Here is a 17,021-nt window from a genome sequence, read left to right as displayed (position 1 = left end):
TACAGACCTCTTTACATCCCTGCAGTAGATAACTGGAACTTTGGCATGGAAATCAGACTCAACATCTGAATAGAAGGCTGGAAGAAAGAGTTATAAATATATAAATCGGAGCACAATTAGACAAGAACAATTGCAGTTTAAAGAACTTCTGAATAATGAGTAGTTAATGTTTTTTTTTAAATGGTCTCATAAATCTGAAAGAAAATCAATTCAAGACTAAAACAATTTTGTAAAAAGAATCAATCCTCTGCCGGAACAAATAGAACCATGAAATGGACAGTAAAAATATAAATATCCTGGTCCACAACACCTACATTCTTCACAATTACACCCAGAAATTCACTTATTTGATTGCATTCTCTGAGAGTAGTGTGCGTTCCAATAATGAGTCTACAGGAATCAGAGGTAAGTATTAAAGATCCCTCTCAGAGCACCACTTTAAATGGTAGGGTTAAAATCAAGCCCATATTTTCTTCCATCTCCTCAGAATCATTTTGAGGTCCTGGTAAAGCACGTGTTCACTGCTCCTCATGCAGAAACACCTTGCGATGCTCTCAGTAACATCACCCACAGCCACACAGTTGAAATGAGGAACACAACAACAACAAGATTACATTTGTATAGCACCTTTTACGTCGGGAGGACGTCCCAGGGTGCTGGACAGTGTACAGCATTTCAATTTACAGAGGTTACATTTCTGGCTCTGCCAATTAGCCCTGTACATCTCCCACCCTGAAGAAACCAAGACTCCAATCAGTCAACTATTAAAGGCAATAATGTGTACTTACAACTGTGTTTAATAATGTCCAGCACTTGAATCAAAACATCTGGCTGACTTAGCTGAAAGATAAAAATAAGTGATCAAAAGCAAACCCAATGTTTTGTAACACAGAGAATGTAATAATTGCTAATCAGTGTTAACATTTTGCAGCAAATTACACACCCAATTTTACGCCATTTTATTCAATTTAGAACCTGTTCAACATTTTTAGTGTAACAGGAGAATATATCACCATGCTGCACCAATAACTGCAGTTCAATATTACATTGAGAATGTTCCTTGTAATATGGATTCTGAAAACAAAAGGCCTACCTTCTCAAGCAGGGACATACAAACCAGAACTCTGCAGCAAACTTCATAAAAGCTTTGATAGCTTCTGGCCTGTACATTAGGTTTACTTCCCATTTACTCCTAGTCTGTTCCTATAAAGGCCCAAAATCTTTGTCCCTCCCAATAGATTCAGTTCTCACCCTCGCCCAGGTGTGGGAAGGATGGAAAAGTCAGAGCTGGTCTCAATTACCTCTCAGCAGCGGGTTTAAAAGTGGTTTTGAAATATGTCTGAGAAAAAGTTCAGTTTAGGATAGAAATTCATTTTAAGTCAATTTGTAGCATTGCGGATCACTTAGTGGCAGACAAAGGCCATTATCTCTGAATATCACAAAGCATATAATGAACAACACAGTGAAAAGATTATTCATTTCCTTTATAAAAGCGGAATCAACATTTATCTTTACCAAAATCATTAAAGATGGAAAATAGACTCAGCAAAATGATCATTAAATTTTTCAACCACTCCACTCAAATGGAGTGAGGAAACTTCCCAATGTTTCGGTCTGCCAGGAATCAAATCCAGGTCTTGTCGCTTGAGAGGCGAGTGCTCTAACTGCTAAACTGCAGTACACAAGACCTGTATTGACTACTCTTTGACTATCAAATCAATGGTGGCTATACTTACTTGTTCAGTGAATGTACTGGAATCCAGATGAATGTAAGGCATATTAAAAATACTTTAACCTCGAAGCAACTACAATCTGACATTTGTCCAACTTGTGCATGTATAATAATAGTCAATAAAATAATCACATTTTGATTTACTTTTGTACTGTATTGCATATTACTTACATGGGAAGGGAATATTACATCAATGTTGATGTCACTAGTTTTGAAAGCCAGCCTTGTGAGACAAGAGCCATACAGCCTCAATGAGCAATCTATAAAAAAAAGCAGCAAAGATCAGAACAGATTCCCCTTGTCTTTTAGAAGGCATAGATGTAGTGCATCAAAAACCCTCTGTGCTGTACATAGCCAAAGGCATATGGACAGATCAAATCTGATGACAAACCCTGTTGCTGATATGTCACGCCAGAATTGGAAGCATAGACATATGATATCACACTGCCTGAAATGGCCAAATACTGCCTTGCCTTGTGACTGACTTCAGTTTCACATGGTGTTATGCAAACAAATGCGTCTGTGAAACCAAGCATTTCTGCACAAAGTGATATGCATATGTAAGTCGATTGACACACTTATAATCTGCCTTTCGGATTTTATAATTCGTGGATGCTTCAGTACACGGCTATCACACAGAAGTTTACATTCTAGGGAAAGCAGAATTAACTAAATTACTGACCTACATACTATCAGCTACAATACACACTTTCTACAATCTTACAGGTGTGGAGGTATGCAGAAGATTGAGTATACTTATATTGTTCTCAGGTCCCCCACTCTTATGCCCCTTCCATACATATTGAAACACAACTGAGATCTATTTAATTATGGGGGGGGGGGGGGGAGAGAGAAGGAAGAGGAATGCGTGATTAAATCATTTAAAACTTTCATGAATTACGTTCAGGGAGACTTTTAGGCAATTTCAAAAGGCATGTTAAGTGATTTTAATAATATCAGGCTACCAACATAAACACAGAACTACTCTGCAGACAAGACAACGCTCAAGCCCTATCATCTGACCTAATGTCCTACTGTGGCCCTCCTGCTTCTCTCACCAAACTTTGAATCCACTTTTGGTGAATACGTACAGTAACTTGAGACTACATCAGAGTGGGAACAGGTTAGAGATATCAAGGTGGTGGGGGCTATTGATATGTAGACCCTTCCTGCTGCCAGGCATGTTGTTTCAGAGTGCTTTTGGGCCTTTTCCAAGATCAAGTAGTGGCAAACTGCACACAGCAATTGGTTGGCAGAGAGGTTTGAATTTCCATGCTCAGCCAGGATTTGCAGATCTCATGTATCAGGCAGTGATGTCTCAAAGTTAGACTAATGATGTTTGAAAGGCTAAGTTCACTTCTAGGCTAACTTCTACTCTGGCAAAGGTACGGGTTCATGGTAATGGTCTTTTGTCTGTCTAGAGAAATTGATGGGATTAAATTTGATTTGGCGCAGAATAGTGCACGAGTTAAATCAGTAAAAATCAATGTGCTTAGAATTAAGTTTCAGCATAATACAAAACAAACATTTTGCTGAGTCATTGGGAATGTTTTACAGACGGAATTCAACTGAGAAACTTTTTTTTAAATAAAAGAAAATCCAACCTAGCAAATGGCGTTGTATGATTTCTTCCATCTCATTCACAATTTCTTGCCGTACTTGGAAATCCTCCTCGGAAATGCCTTGTACCTGAGCAGTTTGTAATACAGCAGAGTTCAACGCAGCCAACTGGGCAGGAGATGGAGGTTTTAGACTACGGAGTTCATTCTCTTCTTGTTTTTCCTTAAGGTGGAAAATAAGAACAATCAATACATTGCACTTTGAAGATCTATATCTCTTTCTGCACTGCCAATAAAACAAAGAGGTTCACTTTATAAGGGTTCCATTAACAGAATGGATAAAGTTCTTTATTTGATAGGAACATTTTTATGCGTAGGATTTAAAAATGTCACTCAATTAGAAACTATTTAATAAAGACTTGGTGCCAGAGGCAAAAATAAAAAAGGTAGAAATGAAACTGAACTTACTGTAATATTTTTCTTGTGCCTCTTTTCTTTTATATGCTTATGAGCTCCCTGGATATTTTCAATGTGAACTAGGCAAAGTTTGCATAGGTACTGGCACGAAGGATATTCCGTTGAACGCTATAAAGGACAAAGAAACAAAAATTCAGTGACAACTTGAGATAATCATGAACTTCTTGTACATAGAAGAGAGTGTGCAGGTGATGGCGAGTCAAGTAAAAGACTTAAGATTCACATGAAAGATGAAGATTCTTCTGAATTCTAATTATCAAGAGAAAGAATCCCTGAAATTCAAGATTGGCGTACTTCCCTGTTTATTCTATGGACATGTGAAATTTTAAGTGCATCTCTATGTATTTTAGAATATTATGTGTTGTTGCCAAGTGTTGTGTTATTTCACATGTATGAATTATGAAGTTTGATTTAACACACGGAAACTATCAATCCTGTGAACAGTGAAAACACCACTCACATCCTTTGAATAAATTGTAACATAAAGGATCGGTGCTTGCAATTACCAGAAGATACAAATTCTGCAATCGATTAAAAGAAAATAAGTTAAGACAAGTTTTTTATTGGATAAAGGCAATTCTCATTTTAAGAGGAAAAATATACACCTGATATTGCAACAGTTAAAACCTTGCATTATGTGATCTATATATGATCCAGTTCAAGATCCTGGTCCTCACATACAAAGCCCTCCATGGCCTCGCCCCACCCTACCTCTGCGACCTCCTAAACCCCTACCAACCCACCTGCTCCCTCCGCTCAGCCGGCTCTGGCTGCTCCACGTCTCCTGACCCACCCGCCCCACCATTGGCGTAAGAGCCTTCAGCCACTCTGCCCCCAACCTCTGGAATTCCATCCCCAGTCACTCCGCTTCGCCCCCTCCTTAGCCTCCTTCAAGTCCCACCTCAAGACCCTCCTCTTCGACCATGCCATCGGCCACCACCCGCTACCCCTCCCCTCCCTTACCCCTCCTGACCCCAGCTTGTGTCTGAAATGCTGTACACTGTCCAGCGCCTTGGGACATCCTCCCGACGTGAAAGGCGCTCTACAAATGTAATCTTGTTGTTGCTGTTGTATATGCTATTGTCAATATCTATTGTCTGGCTGATAAACCTAGGGACATAAAGTAATTTACAAGTTCAATATAAAATGGAAAATCACAATTTCTACCTGTCAGGCTTTTATAGTTCCTTGGAAAAACTCATGCAGTGGGGAAACTGAAATTGCTGAATCAATTGTTGGCAATCTAAAGAAATCTTCAATAATCGATCACAGATTCCCTTCAATATTCTTCCACTGTTTAAGTTTTGAGAATTATGCAATGTTTCAAGAAATTGACTGGCACAAAGGGACCAAAGTTCTGACATAGAGAGTGGTCAGGGGAATTATATCTAGCAGGTAAGTACCTCTGGACTTGCTTTAAACCTTGTTGGCTTTGAGTTGCTTAAGTCATTGAAAATAAGAGAACGGCTGACAGCCTTAAAGATTTTTCTCATTACTCTTCAATCAGTTGTAGAATTCTAAAGATCACTACTGCAATAGTCACCCAGTCATTGTCCCCACATGCAAGGTATTTTGTATCTTTGTTCACCATTTACACTTATCTGATAAACTCATATTCAAGGAAATAAAAGGCATGGAATTCACATTGATTTTCAACTTCTCCCCACCCAACAAATCTACTCTCATTTGACAGCTTGTTCATAGTAAAAACAATAAAAGCACAAGATTTGTTCCATTATACCAACAACTATGTCAAATTAAAAATACAATTGGTTTTCAAATAAATCCTTGCTTGTGGAGAGCAAACAATTGCTTCAAATAAATCCTTACCCCACACAGAGCCTAATAATAATCCCTCCAAAAAACTCAATAATAAATTGGTCATTTTCAATCCACGACTGTTTGTGAGACGCTGCTGTGTGTAATTGGCTGCCACGTTTCGCCCACAAATATACAGTCAATTCACTTTACAGCATATTCTATGAAGCGCTTTGAGACGTTGAGAAGACGTGAAAAGCGCTATATCAAATGCAAGGATTATTATTATCATAAATCCAGAAAATAGGTTCCCTAATCTGAGAAGAAACAATCAGTATTTTATTGTTCACAGTTACAACATAAGTGACTTGCATTTATTCAAGATTTATTTTGAAAGTGAAGGATGATTTAAACCCGACCTTTTCCAAACGAGAGATGTGGTCCCTCCCCAATCTTTCCTCTGCTTGTTTCAGCCCGAGCTGTTGTTCCGCTGTCATTGTCGACTCATCAATCACTGGTGTACTCTCCAGGTCATCTCGCTCTGAAGGATGTCCTTCATGTGCACCTGTGTTGGTCTCTTTCCCTGCAAATATTACAAACTTCAGTTTAATAGAGATTTAAAAACGCTTTATTGTTTCCCTGAAAATGAATGTCACGATGCCCTAGATTGGATCATATTTGCAATGACTGTATTGCCTCTTTTGGTGCGGTATCGAGTCCCTGAGAGTTTAAAGTCACCAAAAATATCAAAATAAACATTTCCTTTGTGAAAGAAACAGATCAGAATTTTATGCAAAGCTGGAGTCGGACCGAAGTCACCTTTGTGGCAGGCTGTAAAGTGACACTGTGAAACGTCTGGCAGCAATCAAGATAAGCAGTGGAGATTGACAGACGTACAATATCATTCAGTCCAACAGGTTCTCAATAACTGTTGGGAGTTTTTTTTCTGTATTATTTTTCAAGCTGTCTGTTTCCTTTTGAACACTTCCCTGAGTCAACACTCCCCAATGGCTCCAATCGTAATTTAAATACGAAGTTCTAAGATGGAGGGGGAGAGACGGAAGGGTTGAAGTGATGAAGTGAGTTCCTTAGGTTAGAGGCATAAAATTTTAAATCTCGGCCACGATGGTGGGGATAGTAGGGTGAGGGTCGTGCAGTGGGCTCGAGAAGCAGACAGAGATTAGTATATACTTGGGAGCTTTTACTGAGTGGAAATTAAACATTTTAAAATATTTTTGTTAACTTGTGGTCAACAGCCTTAAAGTAGGGGAGCCACTCGCTTCAATATAGCATTAAAACCTAAAAGACTCAACTAAGAACAGTCAGTTTAGCAGCAGAACGCCGGAGAGCAGAACGTGCCTGGGCCCAACAACCAGAAAATGCACACAAGACTGCATTGAGCTTCAATGGGCAGCTCACAGACAGGTAAAGGAAAAACAGGATTTCCCAGTGAAGGCCAGGAAATAATGGCCTGAATGGATTTGGAGCTTCAAAGCTTTATTCCTTAACAGTCAGATACCTTGGTAAACATTTTACACACAAGTATGGAGTATAAACACCAGCACAGACTAGTTGCTGTATGATTTATGTAAGTATTTATATAATAATACTTGCATTTGATATAGCGCTTTTCAGGTCTTCCAGATGTCTCAAAGCGCTTCACAGAATATACTGTAAAGTGTATTGTATTTGTGGGCAAAACATGGCAGCCGATTGCGCACAGCAGCGTCCCAAAAACAGTGGTGGATTGAAGTAATCTTTTTTTGAGGGAATATTATCAGACGTGTGGAGTACGGAAACTTGCCTAAGCTTTCGCCCCGCCGGGAATCAAACCCGGGTCTCTCGCTTGCAAAGCGAGTGTTCTAACCACTGAGCTACAGGAATCAGTGCCATACACGGATATTGTTCCTTATTTATTCACCACACAGTCATGGTAATTTGCTAAAACCTCACCCATTCTGAAATGCCTGCACACAGACTAACTGGAATTAAAATGGCATGAACCCAGTTACTTGGTTGAAAGGTGATTCATATCTACACAACAACAACCAAATTACATTTATAGAAGCGCCTCCTCATGTCGGGAGGACATCCCAAATCTCTGAAATATCTAAATACAATTGTAAAAAAATCTCAATACTGTTAAAAATGTGGAACTGTCTTTTGTAAGGAATATTTTAAGATAAGGGAATTTTACAACTTTACAGTCGTAGGTAAATGCCTTTCAATCTTGAACAAACCTGAACTTTCTCTTCCTGTTACTTAAGAGGATCCCAATCCCGTGATTCACTGCATAGAGGACAATTGTTACATAGAGGGCTGCAGTTCAACCTCAATCTCTCATTTTGTTACGTTAATCATAAGTTATCTTATTTCACTATCGCTGAGAAGATCAAATGTATTTCAAAAAACAAGTCTTCGAAAGTTCATTAAATTTTCATTAAAACTAATGTGAATAGATACTGACTCATGTGCAGAGGAAAGCTTGAACGATCCTCGATTACTGAATGCTTTTCATTTACTGATTATTTGTTGTTTACGTAACTTGAAGGAGAAATCTCCTTACAAAATACTTACACAAAAACAAATGCTTTTACTTCTTGTATTATTACATTTTACTTCTTATAAGTGATATTAATGATTTCAATGGTAAGACTGCTTTGGTTAGGAAGAGTTAATTCCCCCCCCCATCCCTCCCCAAAGTGCAAGGGAATTGAATGAATACACCACCCAGGCTATTGCTCCCAGAAATACTCAAATAAATATACATCTTTCAGGATATTCCAATCACCTTCCCTTACCTCACCCAAGAATAAAGCTAAATAATGAGCTTCTCTTCCCCCCCAGGAGGGAAATCCATACATACGTTTTCTGCGGCAAGAATAATAGGTCGTGATCAGGTGCAAGGAGTCTGGCTGATTCTCCCCACCCCCACACACATCTGCTCACATCAGAGGTGCTCTGATAATGTGAGTGACAGTAGGTATGACGAGACTACATGTTAAATGATATCTCAAAGACCAGTTGGTTGAGGCGAGGGTGGATGTCACTTGGAAATTGCTGAGTCAACAGAGATAATACCAGTGCCATTCCAATACCCAGTCGTTTCTCAGTTCAGAACCCAAGACACTAATTTCCAAACAATCCAATGCAGCTCAAACACTGCTGTCTGAGCTGCTGTCTCAGTATCCACACTGCCCTAATTTAACCATCTAACTTTTCAAGTTGTGCTGTTCTGGACTCAATTAGAGCCACTTCTTTTTGTTATTGAGGAAACTACATTTCTGATTTGTCACACCAAAAAAAAGAAATTCAGTTGTTACAAGTTCCTTGAGAAAACACTCAACATGTTTGCCCCTGGCACTTGGCCAAAGCACTTCATCAGAGGCCAATTTTTTAAAAAAAAGACTTGGCTCCTATAATTTTACAACTTGGAGCTCCAAGCTGCCAATGGTTAGTAATGTCCGGCGTGGAGGGCGCTATATAAATCCAAGTTGTTGTTATTGTAATGTAAATAGAACAATTTACAGCACAACTACAATACAGATTCTCTCACTCACGAGGGTTCAAACAAATGACTCCCACTTGTGTTTTTTTTATTCAAATGGTTTGCTATGGCACATCCTCAATGAACCTTACTTGGATTATTATGCGCGACAGCGATAATTTTTGCAGCTCCTAAATGTTATCAACTTCAAATCAAAACTTGACTGACAATGTAATCCAGGTGCAATCAACTGAAAAAAGAACTTGTTGTGGGGAAGGGGGTGGGGGAGAGAGAAGAAAAGTGGAACTTGACTGTAAAACATCTTCAATCAGTGTCCAGTCTGTGTTTGAGTAGCCTAGTAAGCCTATCAGTTTATGGGTAACAAGGCTCTTTGTGGAAAGAGAAACACAGAAAGTTTCAGCTTGCCATCAGTCGGCTGAAATCCAATCCGAGCTCCAGTCCTGAAAGGACTGCAGTCTTTCCAGTCTCCTTGGCTGTTCGTTTAAAATCTGATTCAATCTTGAACGTTACCCACTTCACACAATACCAGGTTTCATCATTGAACCGGTTCTCAAACTAGGAACTGGTACCACAGGCACATGCCCTTCAGCAGCAATGGTGTGAGTGATCACTGAACAAATAGGCCTTTGCTCATAAACATTTTCCTATTACTGTTTACACCAGTTATTTTGAAGAACCTACTTTGACATCAATGAACATCAGAACATTGTTCTGATAGGAACATTTTCAGTGGATATTGAAAACACCACTTCATATTTCCTTAGTGAGCTGCTATTACTTGTGATTTTACAGCCAAATAACTCCCTTAACATTAAAATTAAATAGAATTCCAGAATAATCCTTACCAGGAGTGTCTTGCTTCTTTCCCATGTCTTTAACATCTTGCACAGCTTTCCCTGGCAGAATGCTGTCTTTCCCATTTGTATGCATGGGGGACTTGCTTGGCTGAGCAATGCAATCCGTTTTCACCTCTGCCTTTGGTTTTGTAGGTGAACAATCCTTTTCATTCATGCCCTTTGTAGCGCTGCCAGTGTGGGAGTTTGCAGATTTCCCCAGAGCCTGCTGCTGCACTTTAACTTGCTTGTGTTTTGTTTTCTCCATTGACGCTATGCCACCAGACGGCCGGCTTGCTTTGCCGCGACCTTGTTCTTGTGCATGTATACTCTGCACTCCAGAGTACCTTGAACTGGTCGCATAGTTTGGCACGTCCAGTTTGCCACTCCCACTACATTTTATTTCTGCAGTTTTCTCAGCATTCCTTCTTTCTATTGCTTCTTCATTCCATTTTGACTTTTTATTATTCCAGTTTGAAACATTTTTCCCAGTATCTCGAATCGCTCCTTCGTTTTGATTCCTGGAAGGATTCTGTTCAACCTCATTGTGCACAGTAACTGTTATATCCTTTCCTTCGCCACGGACAAAGCGGGAAGGTTTTCTGGATTCGTACATGTCATCCTTAATGTTTTTACTGTCTTCCATTTCTACAGCTCGAAGGAATTTAGTTTTCTTCCGTGAAAAGCCCGCTTTCTTTCCTTCTTTTAAAATTAGTCCCGTAATTACTGAATAATGCCGATCCGCCTCCCAGGGAACAGACAAGATAACGTCTGATGTGGTCCTGTTTGTCAAAGTAAAATAGATGAAATAAAATATTTGATGATTGACACGAGTATAGATTCACCCACCCTCTTAGCCTATTACTGTATTTAGTGGATAATAATGAATGACTCAGTTGTCACTAACTCAGAACAAGAGAGAATCCCACAAAGAGCAAAGGTTTCAATTTCAAAGGACACCTCTCTTTCCAGCAAATCATTCTGAACATTAAATATGTTCACCAAACTTTGAAGAAATTCTGCAAGACTCCAAACATTTAGATTTTACCTCGATACTTTTCTCATAAAACTCAATCCCCATGATTGCCCCACACTCACCAAGCTTTAAAAAGAAAATCCACACAGTGGCTTGACTTTCTGAATTACTATTTTCAGCAGAGCAGAGGTGATGGGATACAGGCTATGAAAAATAACACCATGTTCCAGTGCCTAACCTTGGAAACCCTGCAAAGATGGCAATCTCAATTTGGAGGCTAGTCAATATGAAGTGAGTTTTTGCAACAAAGAAAATAAATTCAGACAAAAACTCAAGCGTAACATCATTGTATATCTTATCAGGGAGTATTCCTTCATGGAGCTACAGAAGCTAAATATTTGAGCAGCATGGATTGATTGCATCTGGATTTGGTCCATGATTTTCACAGTTCAACCAACTAAAACAGCATTGCTAGCCATTGCCGTTGAGGGTATTGTCTGGCAACCAGAGTTAACAGGAGCTGAGTGGGAAGAATCCCTGTCTCCAGTTAATTTTACAATAAGCATATGAGACTTGCTGAACAGAGATCAGGGACTTGCTGACAAACAGACACTTCGACTGAAGGAAAGCAGGACAGAAAGAAATAGTAAAATTGTCTGCGACATGGTTGTATCTGCAAAAGCCCAATTGTAATTATAGTGATAGAGTATGAGGAGCAGTCACTTACTGCCTGCTATCCTGGACACACATTCATTTCATAAGCAAAACATTGGCCTCAAAGTCAAATATTAAAAATGTGGTTATGGTTCAAAAGACAGTTATCAGCAAATGGATCACTCCATTTATGATTGTGCAAGTTAGCATGATGCAGTTGCACCTTGTTGATCCGATGCAATTTGTCTTCGGACACAAATGAAATTGCTGTTTGATACATAATATTTTCTACTCCGGGTCTCACCTCTTTAAATTTGCAGATTCATTGGAAGGTGATTGGGATTACAGTGGCACCCACAGTCAAACCACTTGTTGAACAGCCACATCATTAAAGGTAAGTCACATTCAATAAGTATCTTGCAATCATCAGCTTCATGGCTCTTAAGGTCAGAACTTGAGGTTATATTTTCAAGTGAAAACCTACTGAGCACATTTGTTGCAGACGATGTTGAATGTATCAGCAGACAATCTTAATCAGTGACGATTAGGGGGAAAGGGGTGCGACTGTAACGAAGTAGTGAGGATTGACTATAACAGAAGCAACCTACCAGCACTAATAAACCTGACTCCGATACATTTGACTCAGCCAAATTTTTGTCCTGTAGCTTTTTCCACCATCTTTTCTGAGCTCAGGGTCAACAATATAATTCATTGTAGTTCTTGAGGCCACATCAACCACTGTAGGCCAACCCTAGAATAAAACACAACAATGTTTAGAACCATGGTATATGAATTCAAGTTAGAATCGAAAAAAAGAACCGAGAGACACTTTTTAAAACATGGTTTCGCTGTTGCACCATAAAAAAATAAAATCCTAGGGTTATACCTCTGCCAATTGTTTCTTTTCTCTATTTACATAAATGGGTGTAGTGCTACAATGAGGAACCATGAGATCATATAGAGCACTCTTCACCACTCCTAGAATAAATTGACACTTATACTTAAGAATCTTAAGAGACAAATTGTTTTTAATCCTTATTTCTATCCCTCACAGTTGCACATCACCTGCATACCCTGACAGTACCGATCTCCTAGTCCTGGTTAAAAAAAGCATTAGTACAATTATAGTATTACTAAAATAATGCATCGTTTGGAGAACAGTACAAGAACATACAACTGCAATCTACTAAACTTGTCAACCTGCAAAATGTCAATACTGGCTACTACGTCCACCTTAAAGCATGCTTGAAATTAGGTACGCACTTTGTTTTGGGGGGGAGGGGTGGGGCAGATGGAATGATACAGGCACCAACATGTGCTTTACATACAGCACATTGGAACACCGGCATTCGACATTCCTGGATTGCCACCTAATTTCCTCAACTAGCTGTTGGCTACCAGTAGTTACCATTTAACCATATTGTGCTTACATACCATATGGTTACACAACTAAACTCCTAAGTTTAATTTATTTGAAAGAAATCAAACTAATGGATCTTAAAGACAACATTAAAGCTCCACTATTCATGTTTCCAATACACACAAAGATCTCACAATCTTCAATATAAACTTTAATATAATAGATATAAACCTATTAATAAAAGAGAACATTCCCCGTTATAAATATTCAATAAATGAGCCAACAACAACTTGCCTCAACACAGTACCTTTCATGTAAATGAATGTCAAAGTGCTTAATAATAACCATAAGCTGCAAATATGCAGATGGCTTGTGCTTAATGGTCCTGAGTTGACTACTCATTGCAAATTAATGTTGCCCAAAGGACCTTTTATTATTGGTGTGATGTATAACCGAGTTCCAAATAACCGTAATTAAGTAGTCAAACTTTGGCTACAAACAATGCACCTTACTGGCAGGATTAATGTAGACTTAAAACACATGTTAATCTGCCAAGTTTCTTCACAGATTGCAGCTATTCTCATGGCAAATCAAAGCTCAAGTCTTTTACTACACACGTTGAACAATTAGGTACAACAAAATAATGCTACCATAGCAAAATCCAGAGCCAATACCAATAAATCCACTAATATTTTAAAAGCATGTCCTCCATTACCTCTGGCCATCACTCTTTAAGCGGCTTGCTAACTTTTTAAACTACACTTTACTCATAAAAAGGAAATGACAGTTGTATGATGTTTGCCCAATGCGTCTGACTGCATTCAGTTGTGCTCAACGTGGTCCAGTCACCTGTTGGAATGAACTTTACATCCAACAGATGGTCATCACACCTTGGAAAGAGGAAATACTTCTTCTGTATTGATTTTCTTCTTCCACTTGCTCAGGTCTCACATAAATGGTCACCAAGAGGCTAGGAAGGCAACCTAGGGCTCCAAGCCAGTTGCTTAGGAATGTCCAACACCAGCTGATCATCAGTTCTCTTTAAATATTCCCTTATTGGGGATTTAGTGAGGGAGGAAGCTGACTTCCGTGTAATAACATCCAAATTACACAACTGCTCAGCAAATCGTACAGTCCTGTAGCTCAGTGGTTAGAGCACTCGCCTAGCAAGCGAGAGACCTGGGTTCGATTCCCGGCAGTGCAAAACCTTGGGCAAGTTTCCTTATTCCACACGCCTAATAATAATCCCTCAAGAAAAAAATAATAATTTGGTCACTCAATCCACGACTGTTTGTGGGACACTGCTGAGCGCAATTGGCTGCTGCATTTCGCCCACAAAATATACAATCAATTCACTTTACAGTATATTCTGTGAAGCTCTTTGAGACATCTAAAAGATGCGATAAGGCGCTGTGTCAAATGCAAGGATTATTATTATTAAATCAGTGAAGGTGAGAAATCAAGTTCGTGATCCTCTACCAAATGGTGCTTGGACACAAAACGCAACTGTAAAATCATAGAATCCTACTCCATTTGATGCAAGACTCATCTAATCTGAGGGGCAGGCCAAGCTGATTGTGAAAAAATTGATGAATGAAATCAATCAAACAGAATCTCTATTCGCCTATCAGTGTTATTTTTTATGAAAAATATCATCTATATGATATTTATATAGCTGGCAGGGTGGGTAAATGTTGATATCTAATGCTAAGAGCAAAACCTTGGTTGCTTAAATACCTTACAGTTTAGCCAAACCAGTCCTTTGTCCCACTATACAACCACTCCAAGCAAACATGATAGCCTCTAAGTCCAGACTTTAAACAGAAAATTTGAAAAAACTGAACATAAAAGATCACCTTCTTCTCCCCCACATAAACAGAAGCAAACAAAGCCTATACATAATGCGCCCTTTAGAGCATCATCTGTTACAAAGCTGTTCAAAATACAGTAGGTTAAACTTAACAAATGTGTACTGTTCTTTACTCATACTGTTGACATCTGCTTGGGTCACCAGTGCTCAAAGAACTAAAATTGGTGTGGAGCAGAGGTCACCATGAAAACAAACCAAAATACTGCAGAAACCGCAAAAACATGGGCATCATCACACAGCATTGGGTGATGGGGAGCATAGCCCCATTAGGCAGTTTTCCACAGCAGATATATAGAGAGTGGACATGTTGGTTACAACTGCGGGAAACCACGAGTCCGGTATCAAATATGTTGCAGTGCAAAGAGACTTATTTTATATTGTTGCTCATTTCTGAGAATGGATACAAAACAGTGCAGAACCATTACCTGCGCTCATTTACATGAATTTTACAATTTATTAAACCCGCTCCACAACTGGCATGTAACCTGGTATATAACGGACTGAAAAATGTCTGGCTGCACAAGGCCAACACCAGCTATAATTACACGCGCTGTGGCAACAACATTCACTTCCCCTTATTTGAACAGGTTTCAGTTTCGTTTTGCTATTTTTTCCCCTTCTTCGACATCATTAAGACAAAAAAAAATCCCCCTGATGTTTGGGATTCCAAAGCACATCTTTTTAAAAGCAAATGCAGTAGGGGATTGGAATTGGCGGTGGGTGAGGAAAGACTAATAATAATAATAACAAAAATCCTTGCATTTGACACAGCGCCTTATCATGCCGTCGAGGCGTCTCAAAGGGCTTCACGGAATATACTGTGCAGTGGATTGACTGTATTTTGTGGGTGGAACCAAGTACAGAATAAAAGTCCATACACGTCTCCGGTCTCACCAACATACACCCACGTGGGACACAAACTCAAAATAATATCCACAATTTACCCTTTTAAGTGGTTCCCAAAGTGGTAGTGGTCGGGGGGGTGGGGGGGAGAGGGGGGCTGGGGGGGGGGGAGAGGGGGGGGAGAGGGATTGTCCTGATTCACGTTAATCACAGGACGGTTAGAGGGGGATCCGAATTTTATGGGATAAACAACAACAAACAAGAGGCAGAAACACTCCTCCCTATGGCTTCTCATTAAAGTGTCCAAAGCCCCAGACAGACAGACAGACAGGGAGGGAGGGAGGGGGAGGCCGCCGCCCGCCCCGCCGGCCCGGGTGGGGTTCCTGGGCTGGGGTCTGGGATTCACAACCAAGAGCCTCCCCCCACCCCCCACCCCCGGGTAGTGTCCGGGCAACGCTGTAAAGCCGCCAATGGCCTAAACACAGGGACACTGAGGCGATGGGGAGGGGGGGGGAGGGGGGGGGGGCAGCTCTCGACGCTTCTCGAAGGCGCGGTGTGAGCCGCCCGCCCGCCCCCGCCGGGGAGGCGGTCTCCAGGCCCCGGGATCTTACCGGCAGCTGTGGCCGGCGCTGTGCGGCCCTCCCCACCACCATCGGGGGATTCACCCTCCCAGAGATCAGCACCAACAGCACAGCCGCCCGCCCGCCAGCCAGCCGCTCACCGTGCGCATGCGCCTCCCTCCCCCACCGGTCGTCGACTTCCGCTGACGTCACAGGGGCCCCGGGGAGACGGGCCGGCGTGAACTACACTTCCCGAGCTGCCCCGCGCGGGGGCACAGCGGGGGCTGAACCGCGGTGCAATGTGGGATACTGGAAGACCTCAGAACATATCAACATATCAACATGGGAACATATCAACATAAGAACATATGTTCATGTGAAAGCCGCTCCATACTGATGCCATTCTGTTGTTGTGAGACCACAAGAATTTTCTGGGGAGAGAAGACCGAGGACCATCCATTCACCTTCCACCATCCTGGCAGTCGCTTGACATGTCGTGTCTCAAACTATACACTGTCTCCCCAGAGATTATTCTCCAGCAGGACATCAATCTAAAGCCGCCAACAAGGACGACAACAACAAAATTACACGTTTAAAGAACTTTTCACGTCGAGAGGACGTCCCTCGGCGCTGGATAGTCAGTGTTTCGGACCCGAGCCGGGGGTTGGAGATCGCGGAGGATGGAGGGCGGGGGGGGGGAGGAGGGTGACCGAAGGCACGGTTGAAGAGGAGGGTCTTGAGATGGGTCTTGGAGGAAGCAAGGGAGGCGCCGAGGCAGCGGGACTGCGGGATGGAGTTCCAGAGGGCGGGCCAGTGTTGAACAGCAAAAGTAGCAGGCCAGTTCTAATTGGAATAAACTGCTTGACACCAAAGGAAAAAACATTAAAGGAT

The 17,021-nt window shown here is 40.9% G+C and overlaps 1 protein-coding gene and 1 non-coding gene across 2 annotated transcripts in view; one reads left to right on the top strand and one right to left on the bottom strand.

The window, feature by feature from the left end:
• tut4 (terminal uridylyl transferase 4) overlaps positions 1–16,279 on the bottom strand; it is a 36,765-nt gene extending 20,486 nt beyond the window's left edge. Inside the window, exons 1-9 of the mRNA XM_042335972.1 lie at positions 16,182–16,279; positions 12,106–12,248; positions 9,880–10,649; positions 5,946–6,109; positions 3,760–3,876; positions 3,337–3,514; positions 1,904–1,992; positions 789–840; positions 8–77 (exon numbers count right to left, since the gene is read on the bottom strand). Coding sequence (XP_042191906.1) covers positions 8–77; positions 789–840; positions 1,904–1,992; positions 3,337–3,514; positions 3,760–3,876; positions 5,946–6,109; positions 9,880–10,513 — 1,304 coding nt within the window. The 5' untranslated portion in view covers positions 10,514–10,649; positions 12,106–12,248; positions 16,182–16,279. The remainder of the gene's footprint in view (positions 1–7; positions 78–788; positions 841–1,903; positions 1,993–3,336; positions 3,515–3,759; positions 3,877–5,945; positions 6,110–9,879; positions 10,650–12,105; positions 12,249–16,181) is intronic.
• trnaa-agc lies at positions 13,990–14,061 on the top strand. The gene has a single exon. It is a non-coding gene; the product is annotated as a tRNA-Ala (tRNA).
• Positions 16,280–17,021: the final 742 nt, after the last annotated feature.

Source organism: Callorhinchus milii, unplaced genomic scaffold (genome assembly GCF_018977255.1).
Source record: "Callorhinchus milii isolate IMCB2004 unplaced genomic scaffold, IMCB_Cmil_1.0 Scaffold5, whole genome shotgun sequence".
Taxonomy (NCBI): Eukaryota; Metazoa; Chordata; class Chondrichthyes; order Chimaeriformes; family Callorhinchidae; genus Callorhinchus; species Callorhinchus milii.
This window is presented reverse-complemented; position numbering and strand designations above follow the sequence as displayed.